Below are 27,045 nucleotides of genomic sequence, written 5' to 3' on the forward strand. Positions count from 1 at the left end.
AGCGCCCCTCACCCCACACGTAAAGCTTGCCCTCCTCTAGGTTCCGTGGGCTGCCCCCCAGCACATAGTGGCCCCCATGCAGCACCCACCATATGCCCCCCCGGGTAAAGCACCCCCTGCATGCCCCTCCAGTGTCAAGCTCTTGCCTGGAAAGGCCTTTAAACCACAAACCCGCAGTTACTAAAACAAATGTAACACAGTTCTGCCGGAGCTCGATGTGAGCACTTGCGGGGGCTGCGGCCGCCCCGCAGCACCAGCAGCAGGTCGAGGACCCGGCCGGGGTTCCCCAGGAGGGCGTGCTCACGTTTTCCCTTAAAGGAGGCTGAGGATCAGTTCCACCCGCCACGGGGCTCCGCAGAATCTCCTGCCGATTCCCAGCAGCCTCAAGCAGAATCAGTGGAAGAGACGCCGGGGGTTGGGGGAGGAGAAGCTCCCTGGCCATAACCCAGTCTGGAGCCTGGAGACCAGATCAGCCAGAGTTCTGTGCTGGCTGCCCCTTGGCCCAGCCGCCCTAACACACGTGGGCCTCTTCTCCCTGGCTGCCGCCTCCTGCCGTGAGGGAGAGGGAGCTGGCAGGGCTCGGTCACAGAACCTGCTTACAGGACCAGGGTCGCTCCAAGAAAGTGGGTTCCCAGGGCAGAGCTCAGCCCCTCCGTCTAGGGGAGCCCCACCCAGCGACAGGGAGAGAGGCTGAACCCCCTGCAAAGGAAGAGCAGCCCGTCGGCATGAGAAAGCTGTTCCTGCTTGGGATGAGGAGAGACCTGGCTGCACCCCAAGCAAGCTCCAGCCTCAACACCAAACGGGGCCGCATTTAATTCGCTGGGCTCCCCTCACGCGCTCAGCCAGCAGCCAGCCAAGGCTCCAGTGCCGGAGCGTTTCTGTGTGTGCGACAGGCGGGGGCTGGAATCCAGTGCGCTGTGCACAGGGACTGGAGAGCAGGTCAGAGAGCTCAGCAGCCGCCTGTGCACAGAGCGGGAGGTGGATGGGTCAGCGTTCGGTCTCGCTGGGCGACACACACTCAGCACTCAGGCGTTTGCCTCTCACCCCAGGGCTCCTGGGCAACGCTGGGCCTTGCAGCAGGGGCCAGGAATGCAGCGCGCCCATCCGGGTTAGCCGGAGCCACCGCCTGGCACCCAGAGCTACATGGGCCAAAACCTGTCCTGCCCTGGCCCCTGGCCTGGGATGCACTAGATGGGGCCTAGCAGCACTTTGATTTGCCACCTTGAGCTGACCTGCTTTTCCTGGTCCCTAGGCACCGGGCCCAGAGCTAGGGCACCTGGCCAGCTGGGTGCGTGGCTGAAAGGGGCCCATGGGGGCTGGGAGGGGCCAGCAGGGAAGCAGCCCAGCAGGCAGCAGCAGAACTGCACAAAGGAAGGCTCACACTGAGGCTGCTGGGGGGCGGGGGGGGGGGCAGGCCACGGGCTGCCCGCTCCACTCCCCCATAGGGGCAGGTGCAGCCCCTTGGCAGCGGCGGGTGTGCGCTCGCTATGGGCGGAGCTGTAACGAGCTCCTGTCTCCAGGGCTGACAAGCCGGCTCCTCTCACCCAACCAGCCATGTGGTTTTGAGCTCCTGAGGTCCCAGGTATGATCCCGCCCGAGGATGACCGGGGTCTGCTGCCCTTACACCTAGGCTGAGAGAGCTGGGCCAGGGCGTGGCAGGAGGGCAGCTGTCGCACCGCTGGGGAAGGGGCCAGCAGAATTCTGCTGCTGTTTCTTATCCTTTGCAGGGTCTGGAGCCAACGTGCACCTCTGGGCTGGCTGCTAGACCCTCCCCGGGCAGTGTGGGCGCAGCATGGACACGCATCCCCCTCCCCAGGCTGTGCCCCGCCACACTCAGGGAGTAACCTCGTTCCGCTGCGTGTTACAATGACCCCACCAGGCAGCTTTTCATGCCGCTCCCTCAGACAGCGCTTGGAACAGGCCCGAGCCCCGCGCTTACCATCGACAGAGGTCAGGATGACCCGCGAGTGGTCGTAGGCGATCACGTTTGCATAGCGGTTTTTTGGTTTATTCACTTCCAGGTTGGAGTTCTCCCAGGTGAACTGCTGCCCTGGATCGATGGACTGCAGAAGAGAGGACAGGCTGTTACAGCACGCTGGGCCGTCTGCAGGAGACGCACTTCTCCTGGGATTGCCACGCCCCGCTGCAGCGCTAGGGCCAGGGCAGCAAGGCATTCTCTGGGCTGGTGCTCAGCTGCCGCCAATCCCAACGCCCTGCCAGGAAATCAAACCTGCCCCAGAGCAGTCTGACCGTCACTGAAACGGCCTCTCTGCTGGGGCGCAGGCAGGCTGGCTGGTGTGGGGGGGGCTCCTCTCCCCAGCCAATGCTCCCTAGTCCAAGCTGCCCCCCCAGCAGAAACTCCTCTACCTCAATTACTGCAGCAGGGCTGGCTCACGCTTACTGACCCCAGTGGTTTTATCAGTCAGCGAGCTGCAGCCCCTGGAAACAGAGCAGCCTCTAGAGCCTCGTGCCAGGGGATCTGGATATTAAAGAACAAGAGTGAACAAGGCTCCTGCTGGGAGAAGTCATGAAACCGGATGGGTCACTAGTTGCTGTGTCAGCTGCTTCCGCAGGGCGAACATCTCTCCTTTTAGTTCATGGCGTGACAAGGAACTGCAGACCTGGGGACAGGGCCATAAGCATGTGTAGGGCCCATATGCTAGGGACTGGCTGGGAAACAAACATGCGACTTGCCTGCGTCCCTGTCAAAGAATCCCCGCCCCACGTACTCAACAGACTCTGCTGTGGGGCCAGCTGGGCCCCTGTGATGCACCTGACATGGCTGGCGGGACCCGCCCCAAGTACTGAACGCAGCCCCTCTGCTCTGGGGCTGAAACCTCCTGCCTGGCATAACCGCCACAGCCCCTCCGGGACCCTTCCCCTGCATACCTGCCGTGACCCATCCAGGAGCCCCGCATGTACCCACCACAGCCCCTCCGGGACCCTTCCCCCCGTATACCTGCCGTGACCCATCCCAAATCCTGTGCCACCCCGCACACAACACAACACATACACTGCGTACCCGACATGGCCCATCCACCACAGGGCTGCCTGGCCACCACATTCCCCAAATGCAGCATCCTTGGAGTCATATTTCTCACATGCAGAACAGAGAATATGAAGGCCTGTCCCAAACACGTGTCTCTGAGCTGGGAGGGACACTCCTCATCAAAGCCTTCCTCATTCCCACACCCGGTCTGGGTGCACCCACAAGAGGGCAGCTATCGTCATGCCATGAAACGCGGGGAGCTGCATTACCAGCCTCATCAGCGCCTTCTCAAAACTAGGCCCGAGCTCAACCATGAGATCTGGGCTGGCTGCAGGAATCACTACGGCCTGTGTGATGCAGGAGGCAGGCCAGATGAACACAATGGTCCTTAACCACTATGAAAGCCTCCAAGGGGCGTCAGGCTGGAGACTAGCCGCTTCTGTTGATCACCCAGGGCAAGGCACAAAGTGCAAACGCCAGCCCATGTGATTACTCCCTGCACCACCCCTTCCGGTATTTGCTGCAGCTGCCCTTCGATCGATAGCACGGTTAAGGTCACCACGCGCCTGCTCTGATATCGGCACCTAAATAAAGGATAACCTGTGTCTCACGTGGGGTCTTGGCATCCTGCAGAGGGGCTGCCCTGACGCCGTCACCCGGCAGAGGCCTTTCCGCAGCTCTCAGAAGGGACAGGGACCTGTGCCCTGCTTGCCATTTGCACAGCACACATCACTCCCACCCAGGGGTCCTGGCGGCAGCGCTCTCCCCCTCACAGGGCCTGGCAGGGAGATGTGGCATCACAGCGGAGCTAATAGGGGGGTTGGGCAATGCAGAATGTAAACAGATGTTTCCGACAGAAACCCTGTAATCTTCTATTATCAGAGTACTAAGCAGCGGCGGCGGCACGCAGGGCGCTGTGGCTGGGGGAGCAGAGGACGCGAGCACCCGGCTCCTGGCTGAACGTTTAGCCGGGTATTCCACTGGGGGGCTGTTAGGCTCCCTGCACACACATCTCTGCACTAACACTGGCCACTGGCTTGTTCCACAGCCCCCGTGTGCGGCTGCTCGGATCTCACACGCTGCACAATAGAGAATTTTGTCACGTTTCCTTTTGAAATGTTCTTCACCCTCTGCTATGGGCACGCGGGCCGAGGCTGCTCGCTGAGAGCCAGGCTGAAGGCCATGTTACTGAAAGGGCCCCACAGGGCAGAGGACGAGGAGACGCAGGGCAAGGCCGGGGGTGGGAGAGGGCGTGTACTGTTGTGATAACTATCAGAGGGGCAGACATCTGTAAAAGCAGCAGAGAGTCTTGTGGCACCTTATAGACTAACAGACGTTTTGGAGCATGAGCTTTCGTGGGTGAATGTTGTGATAACTGGGGCTACAAATTTACCCTAATTACAAGTTTAACTCGAAGAAGTGAGCAAACACTCATTGAAGGGTCACACTAGCCAGCAACAACAAACGACGATGAGAAAAGATGGGGGGGAGGGAGAGAAAGGCTGAATTAGACTAAACAAAACGGCCTCCTGACAGACCTCAAGCACTGTGTGAAGATCACGCCTGGTAGCAAGACCAGCATGAAAGTAGAATCCGTGAACCAAAATTGGTGCGTCAGGAGCTAGGCCTAATAGGTGGACAAAATACAGAGAGGATGAGCTAGTCCGCCCATCCCTGCCTTCGGCACTCCTTAGCGAAAGGGACTTCAGGGGAGAAAAACTGGCTACAAGAATGAGATTCACCCTCACAGCTGTCACCGCACCATCTCCTGGACCCTGGGCCTCCTCCTTCGTACTCCTGAGCCATATCCTGGCCAGCCTGGGCCGAACGGAGGGAGCTGGGGAAACAGTCGCCTCCACTGGCTCCAGCCAAATCCCACATGCTACCTGGGACTGTGTTACCGCCCCTCTCCCACCTGTGCCCTTTTCCTTGTTTCTTCTGTCTAACAAGAGCCTGGCTTATTGTGCAGCACGGCTGTGAGCCTGCAGCCAGCCCGAGGCAGCTAAAAGCAGCGCCCTGAACAGCCCGGCGCTGGTAGGAGTTTGTCAGGTCTCGGAGTGGCTGAGCCGACCAGCCGTGGGCTGGGCCTGGGTTTCTCCAACAGGGAGGTGGCAAGTGAGGGACACCCCAGGGACAGACGCTGCGGCCTCGCTCTGCTGCTCTTTTCCCTCCCCCGTCGTGTGTGTTCGTCTGGTTTTGTCGGCTAGGAACCGGGATCCAGCTTCAGCAGCAGCAGCTCCTGCCCGTCTCTTTGCCCCAAAGGCCAGTGATTCCCCTCGAGACTGTCCAGCCGGCTCTAAAACCTCCCTCCAGCTAAACTGCCAGGGACCATGGGTTGCTGTTACAGGGACAGCCCCACTTAGCGCTGCCCCCCCCCCCCCCCGGTCTGTATCTGGAAGGAAAGGGTGACGGGCCGTTCATGGTGTCGCTGCCTGGGACGGAGCAGGTGGGGGTCTCTGGACACCAAACCCCGACCCTCGTTTAGCACCGTTCAGAGCTGGGCGGTGACTGGGTCACGTTCAAACCTCGATTCTTTGGGCCCCTTTATTCCATCTAAATTAAAGCTGCGGCAAGCAAGGAGCAGGGCCTGGTGGCCATGTGTCCCACTGGAGTGGGGCTGGTGGGCCATAGCAGGGTGGGGTGAGGAGGCCGGGCGGAAGGGAGGGCCCAGCAGGGGGCAGGGCGGGGTGAGGGTCACTAGGTGACATTTAATGGCCCGTGTCTACAGGTCAGACTGGGGGTCACACACCTTTGCCCCTCCCAGCCCCGGGCAAGCAGGGGCCGGGGGTGACAGGCTCCTGCTGGAGCTGCGCTCTCAGGAAGGAAGATGATCCAGGGCTGCCCGGCTCCATGGTGGGACGGGAGCAGTTCGCAGGCCGAGTCTGAATGCAGAGAGGGGAAGGATCATTTCTCCAGGTGGTGAAGAGCGGCTCTGAGGCACTGCCATTAGGGGAATTGTTTTGCTGTGCAGCGAGGATGTGCAAAGCCGGTCTAATCACCAGCAGCCCCCTAGGAGGGCAAACAGGTGAGAAGGCAGGAGCAATGGAGCACCTGGGTGCGAAGAGGCTCTAATTAAATACTCCTGCAAATGAGTGACTCATTTAGAAGTAACATGATTTAATTTGAGCTCTGGTGATGAATTAATGTGCACCTGGCCCCCCTGGAAGGCAAGCAAATGAGGAAATAAATGGGAGGCTGATGGGCTGCTTGGAATGCAGCTGAAGCCCATTATGCAGAGCTCTGCGGCTGGCCAGCCCCACCCGAGAGGGGCTATACAGGCCCAGTGTGCGGCTTCATTCCCTCCTAGCCCTGTTACAAACCCCACAACGCTTCTCTTCCCTCTGCTTCTTCACCAGGAAAAGCGAGTGGTGTCAAGCCATGGGAGGGTCCAAAGCTTTAATGACTCCAGGAAAAGCTTGAAACCGTCCCCGGTTTGTAAACTCCCCGGTAAATGAGCCTCAAGGCACTCCCAGCCTGAAGCAAGAAGCAGCACCTCAGACAAGCGCCTCGTTAGGAGCACATGGGTTATTACAGCTTCAGGACTCGGCAGGTGGGGAGGGGCACGGGAGTCTGCAGAGATAATGTGCAGACACAGAGGCTGCTCCAGGCAGCAGGAGCTCCATGGGGAACACGTCTGCCTCAGCAGATCCAAAAGCCCTTTACAAACATGGCTAAAGCACCAGGAACCCAAGTTTTCTTTAGTCGGGGGAACTGGAAAGCCAGGAGCAGAACATCCTGCCGCAGGTCCCTGAAGGAATCAATGGCAGGTGCCTGGACCACAATCTACACAATGTCTTAGCCAGGGGGAACGGTTGCTGCCTGTCCCCTCTGCTCATGCAGCAGTTGATGAGCAGAGCCCATTCCCCTGAGAATCGCAGGAGCAGGAATCACAAAGCTCCTTAGCAGATGACGACAAAGTCCGCCCTGCTCATCAGCAGCCCCGTACAAAATCGGGGGAAAGCAGAGCTGCTCTGACGAGAACCTGGGGGCTGCGTGGCCCCTGGGCGCACACAGCAGAACCCGCAGAGTCACCTGCCAGCTCTTTAAGCCTCGCAGGCTCGTCCCAGAGAAGCCACTCGGGAACCCGCTTGGCTAGAAACTGGCCCCAGGGGCTCTGCTGGGCCTGCGCAGCCCCCCCACCAGCGCAGCCAGATTAGCGTAGCCATTGCCTGCCATCAATCTACAGGACGTGCTCCTGAATCAATCGCTGGCAAAGCTTTCACCTTATTAGTCACCTTCCTGGAACGCCCGCGCCGAATGCCTGCCAGCAGCTGCACATTAGTACAAGCAAATTAAACACAGGACAAGGTTTACCCTGCACCGCTCTGGGACCCAGGGATCACAGCTCACTACCTACCATGCTGCCAGAGGAGTGACGCTGAGCGAGGCCTGGGGCCTGGGTGCAGTCAGGCGGCCAGAGGGACCCGGCAGTGCCCTGCAGGCTGCCTGTACCGGGATGGAGGACCAGGGTGCAGAGCCCGTACTGGTGAAGGTCTCCCCGACCCTGCTTCTCCCGCCAGTTCTTAGTGCCTCGGGGGTCGGGGACAGGACTCCCGCGGTTCCCAGGGCAGTGGGTTGAGGTGGGAATGAGAAGGAGCAAGGGGGTTGGGGTCCCAGTTACCCAGTTCCCAGGCCTCAGCACTGCTCCGGGCGCTCCCGCCCGCGGCACAGCCCTCTGATAACATTTCACAGGCTATTTCCAGGGGCAGCTAAAAGCTGAGCCCCCGTCTCGGCAGCTGGCTATTGCTTTAATGTCTGTGCCTGGGAAGGCAGGGCCGGCCTGTGCTTATGGCACTGGCCTGAGAGCCAGGATTCCTGGGGCCTGGTCCCAGCTCTGCTACTGGCCTGCTGAGGGACCTGGGGCAGGGCCCGGCCCCTCCTCAAGGTGGATGAACGCGGGAGGAGCCGGCTGCTCAGCTGGAAACGGCATCTGAAGGAGGTTTACTTCAGGGTGCACGAGATGCTGACCCCTCCCCCCACCTCCTAGAGCTCAGCTGGGGAGAACATGCCCAGACCCCCCCCCCCCGACATGGCCATGGCGGCTATGACTCCAGTGCCTCCCCCTGGCAGCACTCGCCGTCCCTCCCGCGAGCAGAGGGCTGGCATCGCTGGGGAACCCGCGCGTGTCTTGCCTGGGCAGTCACACCTTCCAGGAGCGGGGGCGGTTGAGTAGAGGCCCTAGAGATGGAGCTGCCTGAACATACTAGTGAAGCCAACCTACCAGCGTGGAGCCGGCTGGCCGCGGAGAGTCAAGAGCGTCCCCAGCGAGTCGCTCCACAGCCGGGCTCCCAGGCTGGGGTGGGGCGGGACCGGGCGAGCGCCGGGCTCCCAGGCTGGGGCGGGACCGGCGAGCGCCGGGCTCCCAGGCTGGGGGGGGGCGGGGCCGGGCGAGCGCCGGGCTCCCAGGCGGGAGGGGCAGGGCCGGGCGAGCGCCGGGCTGCCAGGCTGGGGGTGGGGGAACCGGGCAAGCGCCGGGCTCCCAGGCTGGGGGGGGGGCGGGGCGGGACCTGACTAGGGCTGTTCTCTAGAACGGAGAAAGCGGCCTCTGCCCGCCCTCCTGTCACCATGGTGCAGCCGCGGTGCCAGCCCCCTGCCCATCTTAAGATCTCCGTGTGACACAGGCCAGAAGTGGGGAGAAGCCAAGGCCCGTCTGGGCAGGCCTGGTGCCCGTCAGCGAGGGGGGCAGCAATGGCAGCTCCCCGGTGTCTGAGCAGAGTGCGCCCCCCAGCGCCGGGGCAGGAACCACACGACCCGGTGATCCCCAGCGGGGCTGCAGCCTGCCCTGAGGAACAGCTGCAGTGCAGACAGGTGTCCAGGAGGGGGAGCTCTAACACTGCCTCAGCACAAACCCATCCAGAGCCAGATAAATAATTAACCGGCTGAGCCTCCCTTGTCCTCACTTAATTCCATTAATCCCGGGCTGTAACTCACGGACTCTCACTGGGGAGAGCTGCTGCCAGACCCCGAGCTGGGGCCTGCCCCACGCCTGGCGGCCCCAGGGCTCCACCCGTCCCTTAACCCTGCCTGCTCCCTGCTCCGTTCCAGCGGGGACCCTCCTGGCTCCGACCTGGCTGCAGCCTCCGGGAGCCCCCGCGCCCAGGGTGCCGTCGGCCCACAGGCAGGCGCTGGGCTTCCCGGCTCTGTCCTGGAGCTCCACGCCCAGGTTACTGCACTCTCGAGCACAGCTCACTCCGGGCTGTTAAAGATCTGCCCTGCGTCTGGGCTGCCCGTCGCGCCTGGAATGCGCTCCACACACACACTCCGGGCTGTTGGCTTTCCATGGGAAAACACAAACTATGGCTCTTCCTAAAGCGAGGGCCTCCGGGGCGATCTTCACCCCGCTGCACTGCTCCCCAGGCCAGGCCTGCAGCCAGCCCCGGGCACAGGGATTAGGCGCTGGCGTCTGCTCGCTCACTGCAGAAGTCGGGGCAGTGGGCACTGCAGGCCAGTGCTTACGAGTGTGCAGAGTTCTCTCAGGGAGCAGCAGTTGCTGCCTCATGCACAGGCTCACCCAGGCTGCAGCGCGCTGCCCTCAGCTCTCCCTGTGCTATTTCCACATCCCAAGGGCACGGTTCCCTTCCGAGCGCCCCAGGACATCCAGCCCGGAGCGCCAGGCTCCCTGGCTAATTCCACTCCTAGATCCTGACCCGGGAGTGTGTGACAACCCCATTTGCACTAGTGACCCTGGGTACCTGGTGCACACCTACTCCAGCCCACTCTAGTGCCGGTGCCTTATGAGTGTGCTGCGTTCAGTCATTCCACCCAAATCTGGAGTCAAATGCGGCTGAATCCACGGGAAGGAATTACACGCAACAAGCAGCTCTTTAATAGCTGCTTCAGCATGGAAAGTACAACTGATCGGTGCTCAACCAGCCATGAGATTCTAAAAAGGGAGAAGGAGAAGAGAGCAGCACAGGGAAATGGTTAAGGGAATTTACTTAACGCTAATTTTCTGAACCAGTTCAAGAGCTCACTATTGTGTGGCAGACTCTGAATGGCAGAGACGAACCCCACAGGCAGATACCCAGAGCACTAGACACTGCATCCAAGCACTCACAGGCCTTTCATGGGATACAGAAAAGATAGAATCAGGTTACAGCAGATCCGAGAGTTTGGCTTTAAATTTCAATTGGACTCAGACAAAAGAATGAGGCAGGCAGGTAGGAGCGTGCACAGGGTTGCCGTGCTCACGGCACACAGACACACAAAATGGGGGTAATGGCATTTCAGGGCACACACAGTGCGCTGCAAGCTAGCGGCATTAATGGTGACATGGCATCTCCCTGGCTCAGGAGAGCTGTGCACGGAGTGGCAGCTACTCGGCCGATAGGCCCAGTCTCCTCCATCGCACAGCACCTCTCCAGCTGGCTGCAATTTGTCCCTCACCTTGCTCGCTTCCTTTCCAGCATGTATAATCTTACCTTGTGGGGAAGTGTCCCGATCCCATCTCATAAATCAATGGAGATAGGCTCCAGCTATGGGAGGCCACAGGCAGAGGCAGATAACAATTCGAACAGCCACGATAACACATGCACAGGGATCCTTCCCAAGCTAACCCCTCTTTAACACTTGGCGGGGAGGGGGATTGACGAGTTACGCCTCACACAGCTGAAGCAGCTCCCCCAGGGATGTGTGCAAGCCGAGGAGAACGTTCCCACTGCCACTGCGGCGCTAATGGCTGCATGGGAACTTCTACCCCCATGACAAGTTTTCAAACTGATCAGCCAGCCTGGCAAATGGCTCCAGCGGGAGAAGGGCTGGAGCATGCCAGGGACAGAGGCAGCAATTCTTGTGGTCATTACCCCCCCCCCCCCGCCCCACACACACCCGGTTTGGCAAGCTGTCCTCAAGACAGGGGGGGGGCTGCAGGTCAGGACTGAGGGGTGCCCGGGAGCCCGAGGGGTATCAGCAGAGCGGGGGGGGGAGCAGGGAGAGGCAGGGCGGGACCGAGGGGTGTCAGCAGAGCGGGGGGGGCCGGGAGAGGCAGGGCGGGACCGAGGGGTATCAGCAGAGCGGGGAGGTGCAGGGGGGCAGAGACAGGCAGGGCGGGACCGAGGAGTATCAGCAGAGCGGGGAGGTGCAGGGGCAGGGACAGGCAGGGCGGGACCGAGGGGTGTCAGCAGAGCAGGGGAGGTGCGGGGGGGCAGGGACAGGCAGGGCAGGACCGAGGGGTATCAGCAGAGCGGGGGGGGGGGCAGGGAGAGGCAGGGCAGGACCGAGGGGTGTCAGCAGCGCGGGGGGGGGGGGGGGCCGGGCGAGGCAGGGCAGGACCGAGGGGTATCAGCAGAGCAGGGCGTTTAGTGTCACGGGACAGAGGTGGGGCCCCAGGGTGCTGCAGACCAGGCCTGGGTGCTGCAGGACAGCGACGCCGTGTGAGAAGGGAAGCAGCCGGGGGCTGGAGCTGAGGGGTAGCCTGCAAAGGGGGTAACCCAGCGGGAGGTGCACAGGGAAGCTGGGAGCATGGAGGGAGCGGAGGAGCAGAGGGGCTGGGGGTTTGGCCCGAGGAGCCTCGGCAGAGCTGCAGGGCGCAGCTTGCAGCCCGAGTGCCCCTGTTAGGCCTGGGTCAAACAGAACAAGCGCAGCGACGGGCGTGGCGCTGAGACCCAGGAACCCCTCTGCTCTCGTGCTCCCTGTGTCCGTAACCGGGCTGAGCCGGGCCAGGCTCCTGGCACCACCAGGACCAGCAAGCGCTCGGCTGCCCAGGGACACCGCCCCAGGGTAGGGCCCCATCCGTACAGCGCTGTCACCCAGGGGAGCAGCTCAACGCTGCCTCCTCTGGGGGCTGCTGCCACGGCCCAGCCCCTCCCTGCGGCGCCTGGCTCTGGGGAACGCCACGCACCCCGTCTCCCTCTCTGCAGCTCACCTCGTACTCCTGGGAGAACCTCAGCCCGTCGTTGGCCTTCAGCCTGTCGATGTTGTCAGCGAGATCCGTCACCGGGATTGGCGGGTGGTCTCGCATACCTGGCAGGCCGAAGAGAGGGGGGGGGAGAGTTACTGCTCGCGCCCTGGCCCCGAGGTGTGCGCGGCCGGCACGTGGACAGTGAGGATGGCACACGGCATGCTGCGCGGGTGACAGAACAGACGGGATGGGCATGGCCAGGTGAGCATGCTCAGATGTGACAGCACCGCAGGCCGGGGGCCCAGGGCCTGGGGCCGTGCAGAGGGGAAGCCCCACTCCGGTCACAGGCCGAGGGGGGTAATGCTCTGCCGGGCTCCCGCACAGGCTGAGGTTGAACACACTGATTCTCAAGGGCGCTAGCTTTCCCCAGGGGAGGGGTGGCCTCATGACTTACCCCTAACGATCACAGGGTCCCCAGAGGGGCTACTGAGCCCCTGCCATGGCTAGTCTGCGCGGCAGCCGAAGGGGCATGCGCACCGGTTGCTATTTACCCGCCCGATTCCCGGCCGCAGGCCCGCCCCCTCGCCTCTCAAACCAGCCGCGGTGAGTGAGAGCAGTGTGTGTGCCGCAGGCCTCCCCACCCGGCCTGACTGCCTCCACCACTGTGCCGGCAGGCTGCTGGCTGCCCTGGAGGGAGCTGGCCTGCATCTCTCCAGGACCCATGGCCAGTGCGTTTGAGCGCTGACGGCACACGGCCCTGCTGGGAGGTCTGGCTGGCTGGCGCCTGTCCCTGGTGATGAGCGCAGGGCAGTGGAGCGCATGTCTGGCAGCAGAGCTCCAGGAGGGATGGGCTGTATCACACGGGGACAGGACAGAGGGCAGAGGAGAGAGCCTCATTATAGCACTTGGCATTTACAGCCCAGGCCCCGAAGGACCCTTTGCCCTGATCCTGAACTGACGAACTGGCAGGAACGTGGCTGTAAAACAGCTCACCCAAGTTCTTGGGGCTTGGGACACCGCAGGCTGCTTCGTGGGTCTCCCAGAACCCCACGTGGTTAATGATGATTAATGGGCGATGCTGCTGATACGCACGCAGGGAGGCAGGCTGGAGCCCAGCCAGGAGCCTTCTGACAGAGCTTGGCAGCCTGTGGGTGCCCTGGCTGGCAGTGACGGGCTGCTGTGGCGATCCAGCAGGAGCATCTCATACAGCAGTGACAGGCGCAAGCGTCGCTGCACATTTCAATGCAGTCACTGGGAAAACCACCAGCTTTCCCAGCCACGAGGGCCTGTCACCACCATAGAAAGGGCCTTGCACACTGCTCTGAGTCCACCCCACACGTGCTGCCTCCCTCTGCCAAGTGCCGCGAGCACCACCCCTGCCATGGCACAGAGCACTGCCCAACAACCGACCTGGCATTAGGGTGGCGCTGCCGGTCTCCACCCTGAGGCAGCAGGCACAGATCAGCGCTCCGTAGCCCCCGGCTGTTCACACGCTGAGCCAGGGCACCGGGGAGCAGCCTTTGCAGCGAATGGGCATGGAGGCAGCGGAGAGCTGGCAGGGAGAGGGCACCGGCTGGAGGGTACCTGCGGTGTGCGCTGTGTGTGAACCTAGTGCAGTCCCTGCCTCAGCACGGCAGAGCCAAGGGACCAAGCTCACCCCACAGCTGCAGCTGCTCCGTGCCAGGTGGGATCCCCGGTCAGGGCCATGCTGCAGCAGGCTGGGTGCACTTGAGCTCCAAGAGCAGCCCTGGGGGGGGGGTGCAACACTTTCCCCAGCGCAGTGGTTCCAGAGCAGCACCCACAGATGCCAGGGGGAGGGGTCTGGAGGGCTCGGCTCGGCTCTGCACAGCTCCCTGACTTCAACACGCTTTTCCAGGGAGGCCTCTGTAGCAGGCAGAGTGGAGAGCAGAGAAGTGCTGGGAACGCTCCGGCAGGCGCTTGGTGGGGGAGGCCAGAGATCCCCACTAATCCCCTGCAGGCTGCAAGCCCTTAGCACCGGCCAGGGGGTGCCATTCCCAGGTCTCTCTCCTGTGCCCGTGGGCTCCCCAGCACCGCCAGCACGAGGACAGACCTTTACCGTTATTTGGGGGTGGACTCAGTCTGAGGCTCAGGAGAGGCAGAGACTCCAGCTACTCATGCACCTCCGCTCCCACACTGCTCTGGGCTTGGTTCTGGGCCAGCTGCATGGTGATTTGAAGGCTGAGGGCTGTGTATGCACCGAAGTTATTCTGGATTAATGCAGGGTATGGATTTAAAGTGGACCAGCTATTCCGGAATAACTCCACGTGTAGACAAGCCCTGACAAGTGTCCCTCAACACGCAGACACCCTGAACCCTCAGCTGTATTTCACCAGTGGCCAGAGCCACACTGGAAGCTGGTCCATCCAAGGCGAAAGGAGAGTGTGTTCAACCCCGGGCCACGGAAAACCCTTCAATTTGTCCTTTTAGGGGGTTAATTGGCCGTCTCAAAGGAAATGTCTGTTGTCCTGTCCACACCTGAGATGGGATTTCACAGCTGCAGGGCGCCCCATGCCCAGCTGTGCCCAGCTATCTGCCAAGCAACACAGCAGACTGGGCTGCATGAGCTGGGACTGGAATGCAGCTCTGAAGAGAAACAGTTGTTTGCTCATCAGCTGGGATGATTTTAGTGAGCTCCTCAAGGCCAAAAGCCTTGTAGCCCCCAGACTGCTTTTGTGCTGTGCTGAACTGCTGGAGTGTGATGCAAATAGTACCAGAACCTGGCCTGTGTGGGAGGTCTGGGCCCATTAATCATGTTCGAAAGTGAAATTACTGCCACTCTAATCTGCTGAGAGTGAGGGTGACCTTCAATGACATCGTAACAAAAATTACAGAGACAAGAGAGAAAGGGGAAGAGAAAGAAAAGCAAAGTGTCAAGATAAATACAGGAGGAGTGAAAACTAACTTGAGATATTCGGGCAACTGGGGACACTGGAACCTGCAAAGAAAAAAAAACGGGGCAAGAACAGAAATCCCATTAGCCTTCAGACAATCATCGCAGAGGTTCAGCGAGGGAAAGGCAGAGAGATGAGGATGCAAAGGAAAGAGCAGAGTTTGCTGCAGAAAAGCAAGGACAAGCTGGAGGCTCCCTCCTGCACTAACCGGAGCCGCATGGGCGCGCTGCCTGGCTAGGGAGCGGACGATAACATGGCAGTTGAAGAGTACGTTTTTCACCCCAACCAGCGCACTGTACTGCAGCTGGGGTACAAAGGGAAGTGCTGCTCCGAGCATGTGAAATGAATCCACATCCCACCCTGACCCTCTGTCATCTGCCTGCAAACCCTACCACTGCCCACGCCTCCGGGGTGGCAGGCGTGAGGTTAAGGAGCGGACATGCACTGGGGAGAGGATGGAATCACATTCTTCCTGGTGGACAGAGAACACGGTACCGCCCAACCTAGCTGCCTTTGGAATTCCAGCTAGCCACAGCTGGCCTCATCACAACGCCTCTACCACTTAGCAGAGACACCACCTGGCAAAATGGCACATTAGTACCAAGAGGCTGACAATTCGTGAACTAACCTGGGCCTGGAGCAGGAACCATTAAAGCGATAAGGCTTAATATTTAATAATGGCAGGCGGATTAATTATGCATTAAACAAGGTTTTCCCTGCCTCTGTGGGCTCCAGCAGGGACTATCAGCCACCAGCGCGAGCAGGTCAGATTCCAACATGTCTCGTTCGTATTGTGCCCGTACAGTGCTGGGGATGCATCTCGGAGGGGGGACAGTACAGGTGCCATTTGGGCCCCTGAGCTCAGAGCCCGTCAATGCCCCTTCATTCACCAGCTCACTCTCCTCATTTCTAGCCATGAGACTCAGCAGCGGCACTGGAGGGACAGGAAGTGACTTTGCTTGGGAGGGAAGCACCAGATGGCAGGAGAAATGGGCTCAGTGGCCAAGGGAACGGAGCCATCTCTGGGGAACTGGGCTTTCCTTCCCTTACGCCTGCTCCCTGTTTGTCCTGACGCCTGGAGGATGGGGGCAGGGGGTGGCCTGCACCCCCCTGCCCACCCAATGTGGTTCTTGGTCAGGTCTGGGTAGGGTCTTGCCCCGTTGTGCAGCACATCTGACATGCTCTGGAGTACGCAAGGGTAGGGCCTATGAACGCATCCAGGGCCCCTGCAGGGACAGGAACCTGCTCAAATTCCCAGCCAGCCCCAGTGCTCAAATAATGGCATGCAGCCATGGCTGCTTCTCGCCGGTGCATGGAAACCAGGTTTGGAAAGCACGTGCCCAGCACACAAGCCGCCTGAGCAAACCCCCAGGTACTGTCACCCTCGGGCCCTGCTGCTGCAACTCACCTGTCCCCAGCCCCAGCTTCAGCCCTGCACGCTGTGCACTGGCAAACCCCTGGCTGAGACAGCAGCAAACAATCTTCTCCAAAGCCGCTGCATAATATCGGCCTTATTTCATACCCTGAGGAGACCCACAGCCCACTATTTATGGCAGAGCTGTCACCGCACCCTTCCCATCCAATCTGGAACACCAGCCTGGCATGAGTGCTGCTTAGCAGACCCCAATCCTGGCCCTGTCCAACCTCCCCGCTCAAGCCGCTCCCACGGCAGCGCTGCGCTGAACAAGCCGCGCTGATTCCTCGGCAGAGGAAGGGGAGAGCTGGGAAGTGGTGCTGGCTCCAACAGCCAGCTCTCGCTCCCCCTCCCTGCCCAGACTCAGCAGGTTTCCATCAGGAAACACTCCCTTCAAAAGCTTCCCATTAGACAAAAGCTTTTAGCCGGAGGAGCAGCAGGAAGAAAGGGAAAGTAGGTTACATCCTAGGAAGGCTGGAAGGCAGCGGGGACCGGGGTGTGCCCTCATTTACTGCTAACTGCCCCCACCGCCCTTCTGCTGCATCGAGGACGTGGCTCAATTAGCTTGGGCGTGCTGGTCTCTGATCACGCCAATGACAGGCCCGGTGCTTTCAGAGCCGTCAGAGACACATGGGCTAAAAAGCAGTAGCATGAGACGTCTCTGCTCTGGAAAGTACAGCTGCCTCCAGTGGCTGATACACCGTCGACGGACTCCAGGCACCACAGACTGGCGATGCTCCACAGCAACAGACTGCATGCAGAAATCACTGGGTGTGACCAAAGCCTCATCCTCTGCCTGCCAGCACTTCCTCCAGCAGCATCCCTCTCTGTGCTGGGGAGCGGCTATGCTCACAGCTCCCCTCTCTTCCCCACACGAGCAGAGCAGGAGTAACCTCCTCTTGAGCCATTTCTCAGATCTCCGTGTGGGAAGGGCCCACCCTGCCCAGACACAGCTGCTGTCTGACAGCACAGCGTCTCCCTCGTTCTGCTTGTTAGCAAGGCTGAGACTCCTCGGACACGGCCAGCGCCCTGGGGCAGGTCAGAATGGAAAATCCTCAGAGCTTCCCTGAGCCCTGAAGTCTCCCTGCCAGAGCCTCAGCACTTCCTCCTGATCAGCCACTTCCTGCAGGGTACAAGCCTTGCTTACCAGCAGGGAGTGGGCGGGCCTGACGCACCCCAGGCTTCTGCCTCCTGCAGGCCTTATACGCCTGTGGTGACACGGCCGGGGAGCAGCATGTCAGCTCACAGGGCAGAGACGGGGGGACTCTGCACAAAGACCACTGGCCTTATCGCTATGGCTGGGAAAGGGCGGGAGCGAAATCCCCTCGGCCCAGTGTCTGCCGGGGCAGGAGGGAGCTCCGGAACAGGCACCGCAAACAGCAGCCTACCTGGGGTCTGGTAATTGAGGCGCCTCATCTCGACAGGGTCGGAGGAGTGAGCCAGCAGGGAGTCCTTGAGGCCGATGGAGTGCTCGTCCTTGGACGAGGGGGAGTTGGCTCTTTTCCTAGGGGAGGAAAACACACAATTGAGGGGCCCAGAGAGGAAGTGCATGTCCCACAGACCAGCATGACGACCATGCACACAGCTGGCGCTCAGGCAGTCCCCTGGCCACCAGGGCAGACGCAGGGGGCTGAACATACTGATGGGTGCCTCAGCCTGTGAGCTCGGCTGCTGCACTCCCCGGGCCGAGAGTGCCACTCTCTGAGCCGATAAATCAGCCCCCCAGTTACTGTCACAAGGGAAAGCAAAACCCCATAAGAGCCCTCCCTGCCTGGCCCGGGCTGCAGCCGAGGGCCATGCTGGTTGCTGGAAGTGCTCAGAGCAGGGAGCCAGGAGGAGTCAGGACTCCTGCATTTGAGACCCAGCTGTGTCACCACCTCTCTGCGGGACCATGTTGCTGGCCTAAGGTTCTCCACCTATAGTGCGTGGGTGGGCACCCTGACTTCCCACTGCAGGACGCCAGGGCCTTAGCCAGCATGTGTCTGGGAAGCCCTTAGGAGATGCCATATTCTGTACAATATATTTATCAGAAGCAAAGCCCCATTACCTCCTACTCTCCCTCGGAACTATTTCCTGTAGCGGAAGGATAGAGTCAATTTTCCCCCCAAGTAGTAAAAGAAATGAAATGTTGAGAACCAAAGCGTAATGGTGTAAAGACGCTTCAGGGTGTGTTTTATTGGGCCATTAATACAGGTCTGGAATGGCTGAAGGCACCCAAGGCGTGTATTACCGGGACAATAAAACACACTGTTGTCTCTTAATGCTGTATTGATGTCACCACCTCGGGCGCTGAGCTGGTGTAATTCACTAGCCAAGGAGGGACAGACCTGATTGGTAATTGGGCGGGAGACCTTTAAGGCAAACTTGGCACTGCAAGAAGCGCTCTGGATGTTTCAGATGGCACCACTCTTCCTCCTGGGGGAATGGCCCCGTGGGCTGCTAGGGGGCGCTGTGCTGTGCGGAGCAGGGTCAGCACTGACCCAAATGCCTCAGCGCAGAACTAGAGGGTGCTGCTGGGATACTGGAGGCTTTGCCTTTCGGACAAAACATAAACCCGGGGGGTTGCCTCACTGGTGAATATCGAAGACCCCATGGCTTTCTGTAGGAGACGGGCATGTTGTCACCCATCTCCCAGGTCAATTTTAGTGTGTCCCCCCATCTAAATTCACCAGCTTTCCTCCCCTTTCTAATCTGTTGCTGGGCACTGTTAACAGCTGCCATGTTCCGCCCAGAAGTAGCTGCATTTCAGACTGGTGCGTGACCGGAGTCTCACATACATGTTCCAGCGCAGGGTGTTACTGCTTACACACTGCTACAGAGCTGTGCACACGGGTTTCTGCATTAGTGCCTGGTGTGGGGAGCGGCAAGACCTCATTCGTTATCTACTGATTCTATGCAGCGGCACTTACATTCACTCGGGGGCACCCAAACTCTGACTGAAGTTCAGTTTGCAGCCAAACCATCTGGACATTGGGACTACAAGACATTGGGGGTGATCAGCAGGGGAGGAGCAGCATGCGATCCTCACACCACGTGGAGTCATCCAAGCATTTACCAAGTCCTCTGACTCTCTGAGAGCCAGACAGGAGAGCTCCCGGACTTTACAGCATCAATGGAAGGAGAGGGACCAACGCAAACCACAGCCCCATCTCTCCTGCTCTCAGCCGCCATGGTGAGACACGGCACATGCTATCGCGCTTTGGTCCCCAAGGCCTTGGGCAACGTGACTTGGGTCTCTATGGGGGAGGAGGCAAAACGGTGTTTGATATTAGTCCCTTTCAAAAGCCCACACAGGGCTCCTGTGAAACTAACAAATCCAGGCCGTCCAGACTTCCCTGCCATGTACCAATAGCTGGATTCCATCCGTTTGCATTTGAGATTTAGAACTCCAGGGAGAAAACCCCTCAACAAAGACGCTAGAGAGCGAAGCCTTAGGAGAAAGCAGCCGGACTCAGCGCCCGAAGGAGAGGGTGTCGGGTGCTGCCAAGTGAAGAGCACCATGGAACAGAGTTATTTAATGTCTGAAGTGTCCATCTCACAATGGGGTCTGGGGAGCCACAGATAAAACAAAACTAAGCCAAGCTGGGCCCAGCACCCAAAGGGACCTACAGACAGACAGAGACAGGGAAACCCAGATGAGGGAATATCTGCCCTGGGATTCCACAAAACATTCCTTGTGGTGGCTCAGAAACCGCTTGTGTCTGTCAACTTCCTTAAAAGAAACCTTCCTGGAGACGGGTGAATTACCACATAGGGCCCCCTGGGCGTGGGCTAATGCGTAAAGGCAGGATTTGAATTATGGAGCCCAAGCGCAGATGACACCTTCCCAAGCAGCACAGTCCCTTGTCAATGCAACGGCCTCAGGCTGGCATCGCACCTGTGGCAAGGTTAGGGTAAACGTTACCAGCTGCAGGAGACACCGATCCCTGTTACAGACAAATGGCACCTAAGTTCTCAGTTGAAAGACTGGAGGTGCAAAGAAACCCCTATAACCACTTACAATCGCATTTCTAGATTTGTAACCCATTTGCGAAACACTCTGGCACAAATCCTGTGACCTGTGATTGTCGGCCACGTGAATCGCAAAGGCTGAGGGGTAGGATGTGGCCACTGCCTTCAACCCTTGGCTTATGCCACACCTGCACATAGGGAAGCCAGGACACACCAGGCTGTAGGTTCTTAAACGGAGAAGTAGATTCTAAACGTTAAACAAAGAGAGAAGAGAAAACGGATTCCTACCTTTCTTGTTTACTAGATCCAGAGAAGAGCAGAAACAGAAGAAAGGAGGTGATCACTGAGACAGAAAGGCACTGACTGCACATGCACAGCATAGAGCTCCATTTAATCAGAGAACAAAACCAGGTCCCTTCCCCCAGCACAAAATACACAGAGATCGAGAATCCAGGAGGTGAGCGGATAGACTCTACCCGGTTACAGCTGAGTGGGCTAGAGAAACTCATGTAAATGAACCAACAGCTCATCACAGAGACTTACAATGCAGGGTCTCAGTACAGCGCTTACGGCCCATGTATTGGGACTAACCCACGGAGCTTGGAGGGCTGGTCCTTCAGCGTGGAGCACAAAGCACCAGTGGGACGTGTCAGGAGGAGGAGCAGTATTTCTGTCTGGGTTTAGCTTAGTGTCCGTGGCCTGCCGAGGGGCGGAGCGAAGCAGGCAGGCTCTTTAGTAGGGGCACCTGAGAGGGGCCAATCAGGCTCCCACACCTTCAGCTTCACCAGGACACTCTGGAAACCACCTGAGGAAGCTAACGCGAGAGTGGTGGGACTCCTCCTAGCATGCCACCAAGGACAGATGGCTTCCCCTTCCCCCGACTGCCCCGTGGGCCCTGGGACACCTCCTGCCTCCCTCTTCTTTCTGTGCCTGGGGATTCACATTCCTGCCCCAGCCGGCTGTCTACTTTACAAACCGGCCCTGTGTGCTGCTTTGCACGCCCTCCACCATGCCCATAGGCCCGGACCCAGATGGGGAACGCTGGGTCTGAGGGCAGGAGGGAGGTCCCTTGGTGCTGACATGCTGCGTGGGGAAGAGGCCTGGCTCTCACCTTTTGAAGAGCAGGATAGCAATGACGATGATGATGATTAATATAACGGCCAGCACCGGTCCCATCACCCACAGCATCTCGGGCTCGTCCTGCTGCTTCGCTGAAGACACTTCCATCACAATCTCGTCCGAGTAGGGGCTGGCTGCGTACCTCTTCTGCAGAAGCCGGGGGGCAGAGAATGCAAACATCCGTTAGGCTGAAGGAAACAACCACCTCCCATCCTATTGTACGGCACCCTGCCTCTGCCCAGCGCGGGGAGGGCCTGGCTCCCACACCCAGGGCTCCCCGTGCGCCAGGGCATCGCGCCAGCAAGCCAGGACACAGCACACATGGAAATCCACCCTGTCCCCCCGCTCCTCCTGGGAAATGGCACAATCCAACTTAGAGCAATTCTCCAGCCAGCCAGCTCCCTCGGTGCCGAAATGGAACAGCCCAGCTAAGAGCACTAGGCTCCCTAGGAGCAAATTCCAGGCTTGCAATCCCAGGCCCTGCCGAGTGCTAAGTGCTTTCTAACACCCATTGCGCTGCTGTAAACACGGCTCCCCAGGAGGGGCTGCAGTTGGAGAACCCCCGCCAGGGTGTCTCAGCTCCCTTAGCAGAGATCTCGGCGCAGGGGTCTCTCGCTAGCAGGGTCCTTCCAAAGAACGAGGCGAGGTGGTGGCACAGTGACCTACGGCCTCGAAGACCGAGTGCAGCAGGGTTAACAGACCCAACGCCCAGCTGCAGCCTTGTTACGCCGCGGTTGCTAAGGCTTATGTCGCCGCGGCGTCGCTTCACAGCTCAGCCTCACTGGGTCAGAAGGGTTAAATACTGCGAAAGCAATCCCTGCCGCCTAGCGAGAAAGCAGGAGCCGTGTCAGCCAAGCGCCGGGGGCTCGCAGGGAGCACCTGCTGCCCTGTGCTCGGGAACGAGAAACTCTCCAGCCTTGCCACAGACAGGAAGTTTGGGTCACAGAAAAGGTGCCTGTGGATTTATACATTGCCTGCTTTAAGGTCAAGTTCAGACACACACTTCCCGTGGGTGCAGGTGCGAAGGGGCGGGTGGGAATCTCCTCTCCTGGGCCTGCTATCTACGACCCCCTGCCGGCAATACACAGGTCAGACCCTCAGGTGCAGCTAGTCGGGTTTATCAGCAGCCTGCAGCGGCGCCGGCAGCGGGTTCTGCTGCGGGCCATGCGCCCTTGCACGTCCCCCCCATAGGGTCTGCAGGCTTCAATCTCTTCTCCTTTCCTGGCCAATGTCTGCGTGTGGCCACGACAGGCACTAGGGAGACAGCTTGGGCCCACCAGCGTGTAGACAACACTTCGCTCTACAGCTCAGACAGCAGCACCCTCCTGGTGCTCTCCCAGACCTGACACGGGGGTGGGGCTCCGGCTCCGGCAGACAAGAGGCAGGGCAGGGAAGTGGGCTGCGGGAGGGAGGGGCTCATTGCTGTGCTATTTGCTGCGGAAGGCACACAAGTCCCACAGAAGCATCTAGCTACAGTTGAAGACAGGACTAAATGCTACTGTCACATGGAGCCTCCTCCCTGGGTCCAGTGCAGGCAGCCAGCAGCGCTTCAGAGCGTTTGCCCTGCTGGGCTTGCAAAGGGGCCTGAGACGCCAGCGTCACTTGGCCTCTCTGACCAGGGAAGGAGCCCCAGCCAGGCGAAGGGTCATGAGGACGATGTTTCCAGATGGAGCAGGTGCCCCCCGATGAGCCGCGCTCCCAGGGCCCGGCCAGGGCAGGCAATGCAGGAGTTGTGTGAGGACAAGCAGCCCTGCGACTGGACACTGCCTTGGGCTTTCCGTGAGAATGGGCCCCACGTAGCAGGGCAGAGTCCTGGGGGCAGTAAAGCTACCCGCGTGCCTGGCTGGTGTGATCTGCTAGCTGGGACTCTTCCCCTCCTCCCTGTGCCTGCACCTTGCCACGAGCACCATGGGCCGGATGAGTAATGGAGAGTTTGACCAGTGCTAATGAGCCATTACAAGTAAATGAGGCTGAAGAAGTGAGCCCCAGCGTGGGAGCTGAGCAGAGGGTCCGGAGCATCTTTATTATCTCCCATTATTTACACACTGCCGCTGCCACCTCTCTCCTCCCTCCCCCACAAGCAATTTACAGGAGGATCTCACGGCACAGGCCTCGCTCAGCTATTTCATGCTCACCGCGGCAGCCATCCTCTCCCTCCCTTAGACCCCTTCCTCAGCCATCCAGGTACGCGCCTTTTCCCCTTAGCAAGGAGAGGTACCAGGGCTGGGAACCCGCACGCTCTCACGCCCCACAGAGACCCTGCTACTGGGGGAACAGGTGAATTTACTCCCTTACACGCCCCTTTCAAGGGAGATCCTGATCAGGGAAGTGACTCTCCAAGCTCCCTCCATGTCTCTTCTGAGTCAGCCCTGTTCAGCCAGGCAGAGTCCAGAGTGTGTAGGACTCCGCCCCGCCTCCTGCATCAGGGCTGAATCTAGACTCGACAGGGTCACAGAGCGGAGAGCAGAACTGCTCTGCAGATCCCAGTGGCATCTCAGCACCCCTGGAGCTCCCACTTGCCCTGGGGCAGATAGGATTGGCGTGTTACTGCCAGGGGACTGGAGAAAAGAGTGGTGGTACTCAGACAATGCTGATGTCTAAGCTATTGTTACAGGGCACCGGAGCTACCCCGCACCAGGGTGCACGGAGCAGCCCTCCCCCCCCGACCCAGTGGTGGTGGGTTCCTCTCCACATGCCAGTTCAGAGGTTTCTCCGTAGTCCCCACAGCTAGAGGCTGGAAGCCCAGCTGAGAGTCTGGTGAGCACAGCTGCAGTTTAGGAAGGGTGGGTGAGGCAGCTGGGCTATCTCCGAGCCTGGCCCCTGTGAGCGCACAGGCCTGGATTCACGGAGCTGCTCCACAGTCACTTTTCTGTGCAGAAACGCGGCTCTGAGCCAGCCCCCATCACAGCGGAGTCTGGAGTTCTGCAGTGGTGGAGCTCGACTCCCAGTGCTGCCCTCAGCTCTCATCTGGCACGTCAAAGATACCTGCTCTTTCCCTTGGAAAACGCCATACATCAGGTCAGTTCCAATGGACGCCTCCTCTCCCTGACACCAGCTACTGTGCCTGGCTCGCCTCACTTTGCAGGGAACTCCACTGAACAGGCTGCCAGCTCCCTGCACTGCGCCCCTCGGCAGGAGAGCGGGATGCCCCTTCTGCAAGAAGCCCTTACCGTCTCGCCGTCCTCCAGCGACGCCAGCACAAAGCAGCGATAGCTCAGATCCTCCGAGAGCGGCTTGTTGTAGAAGCCCTTGTAGGTCTTCTCGTCTCCCAAGGTGAAGGTCTCAGGCAACATGTCCACTTGAGCAGCAATATAGGGCTTCAGCCTGTCTGCCTGACGCCGCTGGCGCCTGCCCTGGCTGATGGCCTCCAGTAACTGAGGACGAAGAACGTGGGTCGTTACATCGCTCTCCCCAGCGCTGCCCTGCCTGACAGCACGTGGATTGGGCCAAGCCCAGCCAGAAACAGGCGCTTCACTTATTTCATTGACACCCCGCCCCGGCAGCCCCTCCCACGCCTCAAGTCAGACGGCCGGATTGACAAGCTCATGCTCATTTCCGTGACGCCAGGCTGAGGTCAAGGGCTGAGGCTGGGCTGGGGCAGGGGCGGAAAGGCTCCTGGCTGAGTTACAGTTAACATGCAGCAAAGCAAGGGGGGGGGGTGGCTGAACCTCCAGCTGTCGAAGGCATTGCCAGGGCCCCCATCACCGTGGGATCTGCTGCAAGCGCTTTGCACCTAGGCTGGCGTCACAGAGAGAGGTCTGGGCCTGGGGACTCAGCCGCCATGACGCTCACTCTGTCATTTCACGGCCCCCAAGCGCCCTGGGTTAATGGATTCCAGCTGGCTGCGAGGGAAGCCGGCCATGTTCCGTGCTCTGTTAGCATGGAGAGCCGCTTGGGTCTCCATAGACACCCGGAGTGAACGGCAGTCGCAGCTGCTGCCGAGAAAAGTGACATTTGTGCGTCTCTCCCAGTCTGAGCTCCGCTAGTTCCCCTGCTGCTGGGCTGCCGGCAGGGCTGCGTGTAGATCACACAGAGCCACAGCAGATTTCATGGGACGCTCAGTGCAAAAATGGCACATTTCATAGATGGCCACAAACACCCCAACATTCAATTACGCTGCTAAAAACGACTCGCCGGTGGCTGAAGAAGTTTTTCTAGTGAATAAAAATGAATGCCAGGCTCCAAGCAGAAATTCTAATTTCAAATGGAGGAGGAGGCATGAAATACATTTCAGAGCCCGACGTGCCGCATTGTCAGCAGACAGGGCCCGAGAGTGACGTGGGGCTGGGAACACAGGGTATTTACACAGAGGCCGTCAAAGCGCCCCAGACCCTCTCCCCTGGCAGCCGAGCCCCTGTTGCAGTGAGCCAGGGAACCTCACGGAAGGAACCAGGCAAAGGAGAAGCCTCGCGTTTACAGACGAATATCCTGGGAACCGTGGGGAGGAAAGGCAGGAGAACGCCAACGGACTGTGAGGTCTGCACATCGGTACAAGGCAGGGTTGAATGAGAGCGCGAGGAGAGGGAGGGGGGATTACAGCCAGCACGTCTCAGTTCCACCTGCACCACACACATTTGCTGCCCACTGTCACCCTTCAGTCCCTTTTAGCCTAGGGTGACGACAGGCAGCTCCTAGTCTGTGCTCGGTTGGCACCACCACAGGGCCTCGCTGCCTGCTCACAATGCGGCAGTGCAGACTGGCTCGTGCACAAGGGGCTGGCATCAGTGAAAGCCCCTTCTAGTGTCTACTTAAAAAACCAAACCTCTGTGTGCTTCAGAACCACCATTACTGTCACACGAGCCCCCATCCTGCGCTGCCTCCAGCCTCCTCTTCGGGGGCTTAGCTCTGTGTTACCCTGTAACACACCTCTAAGCCCTAGTGTGGATGAGACATACCGGCCTGTGTCTAACTCTGGGCTGTAGCTAGAGCGTAGGGCTCTGTGAGCGAACATGTACACGGACACCTCCTCAAACAGAGCTACAGACCCAAGGGGTGACCCTCGCTTCACTCGCTGCATCGTGTCTGAAATGACACAAACTCTCTGGGGCAGAGAACAGGACTGGACTTGCCCCACGCACAGCACAAGGGGGCCCCATTTCTGAGTGGAGTCTCTACATGCATCATCATTCATGCCCGTCACCCCAGTCGGGATATGGGCCGCCAACAACAGATCTCCAGAGTCCTCTATCCTGGGCCATTTGCTCTAACTGGTTCCAGGTATAGCCCATATTCCATACAAAAAACGACATGAAAAGAACGTTAAGGTTGTGAAGTCAAGCACCCGAATGCAGGTTGCCCAGGCAGCTTTCAGCCGCCCCCTGGTGCCTGTGTATTATGAGAGAGTTTTTAGTTACACAATCACACACTGTGCTGGCCACAGGACCCTGCCTCATTCAGCGCACCAGACGCAACCAGCAGCTGTTCAGTATTTTGTTTTCTCCTCGTTCAATGTGGGCCCCTGGGCCATATTTACTGCACACGATTCCAACCCTGCTCCGCAGACAGACAGGGAGTTGTGATGGTTGAACCATGAAAAGCACTTTGACTGTGCAACGTGGAGGGGACTAGGGCACCGGATGGGGGGGGAGAGCTTTGGGCGCTGGCTTGGGCTCTGTACTGGACATTCTGAGACACCCTGCGGAAATTACTTGGCTTCTCAGCTTCCCCCCCTGTAAAATGGGGACAATGCTCCTGCCCTGCCTAGTGCTGGGGTCTGACTCAATGGCTGCAAAGGGCTGAGGGAGTCTCCCAGGGAAGAAGCTAGAAGGCGAAGGAATCAAACCCTTGGGCAGGCTGTGGAAGTGCTAAGCATTAGGACTAT

At 59.5% G+C, this 27,045-nt stretch overlaps 1 protein-coding gene across 14 annotated transcripts in view; it reads right to left on the reverse strand.

The window, feature by feature from the left end:
- PTPRF (protein tyrosine phosphatase receptor type F) overlaps positions 1-27,045 on the reverse strand; it is a 404,201-nt gene that overhangs the window by 20,796 nt on the left and 356,360 nt on the right. For 10 of the 14 annotated variants that reach the window (XM_039486048.1, XM_039486046.1, XM_039486040.1 and 7 more), the window contains 6 exons: positions 24,395-24,598; positions 21,217-21,371; positions 17,543-17,658; positions 14,752-14,784; positions 11,853-11,950; positions 1,940-2,063 (listed from right to left, as the gene is read on the reverse strand). In XM_039486048.1, the coding sequence (XP_039341982.1) occupies positions 1,940-2,063; positions 11,853-11,950; positions 14,752-14,784; positions 17,543-17,658; positions 21,217-21,371; positions 24,395-24,598 (730 nt within the window). The remainder of the gene's footprint in view (positions 1-1,939; positions 2,064-11,852; positions 11,951-14,751; positions 14,785-17,542; positions 17,659-21,216; positions 21,372-24,394; positions 24,599-27,045) is intronic. The other 4 variants (XM_039486049.1, XM_039486043.1, XM_039486041.1 and 1 more) reach the window with 2 other exon arrangements.

The sequence above is a fragment of the Mauremys reevesii genome, linkage group 8 (genome assembly GCF_016161935.1).
Source record: "Mauremys reevesii isolate NIE-2019 linkage group 8, ASM1616193v1, whole genome shotgun sequence".
NCBI lineage: Eukaryota > Metazoa > Chordata > Testudines > Geoemydidae > Mauremys > Mauremys reevesii.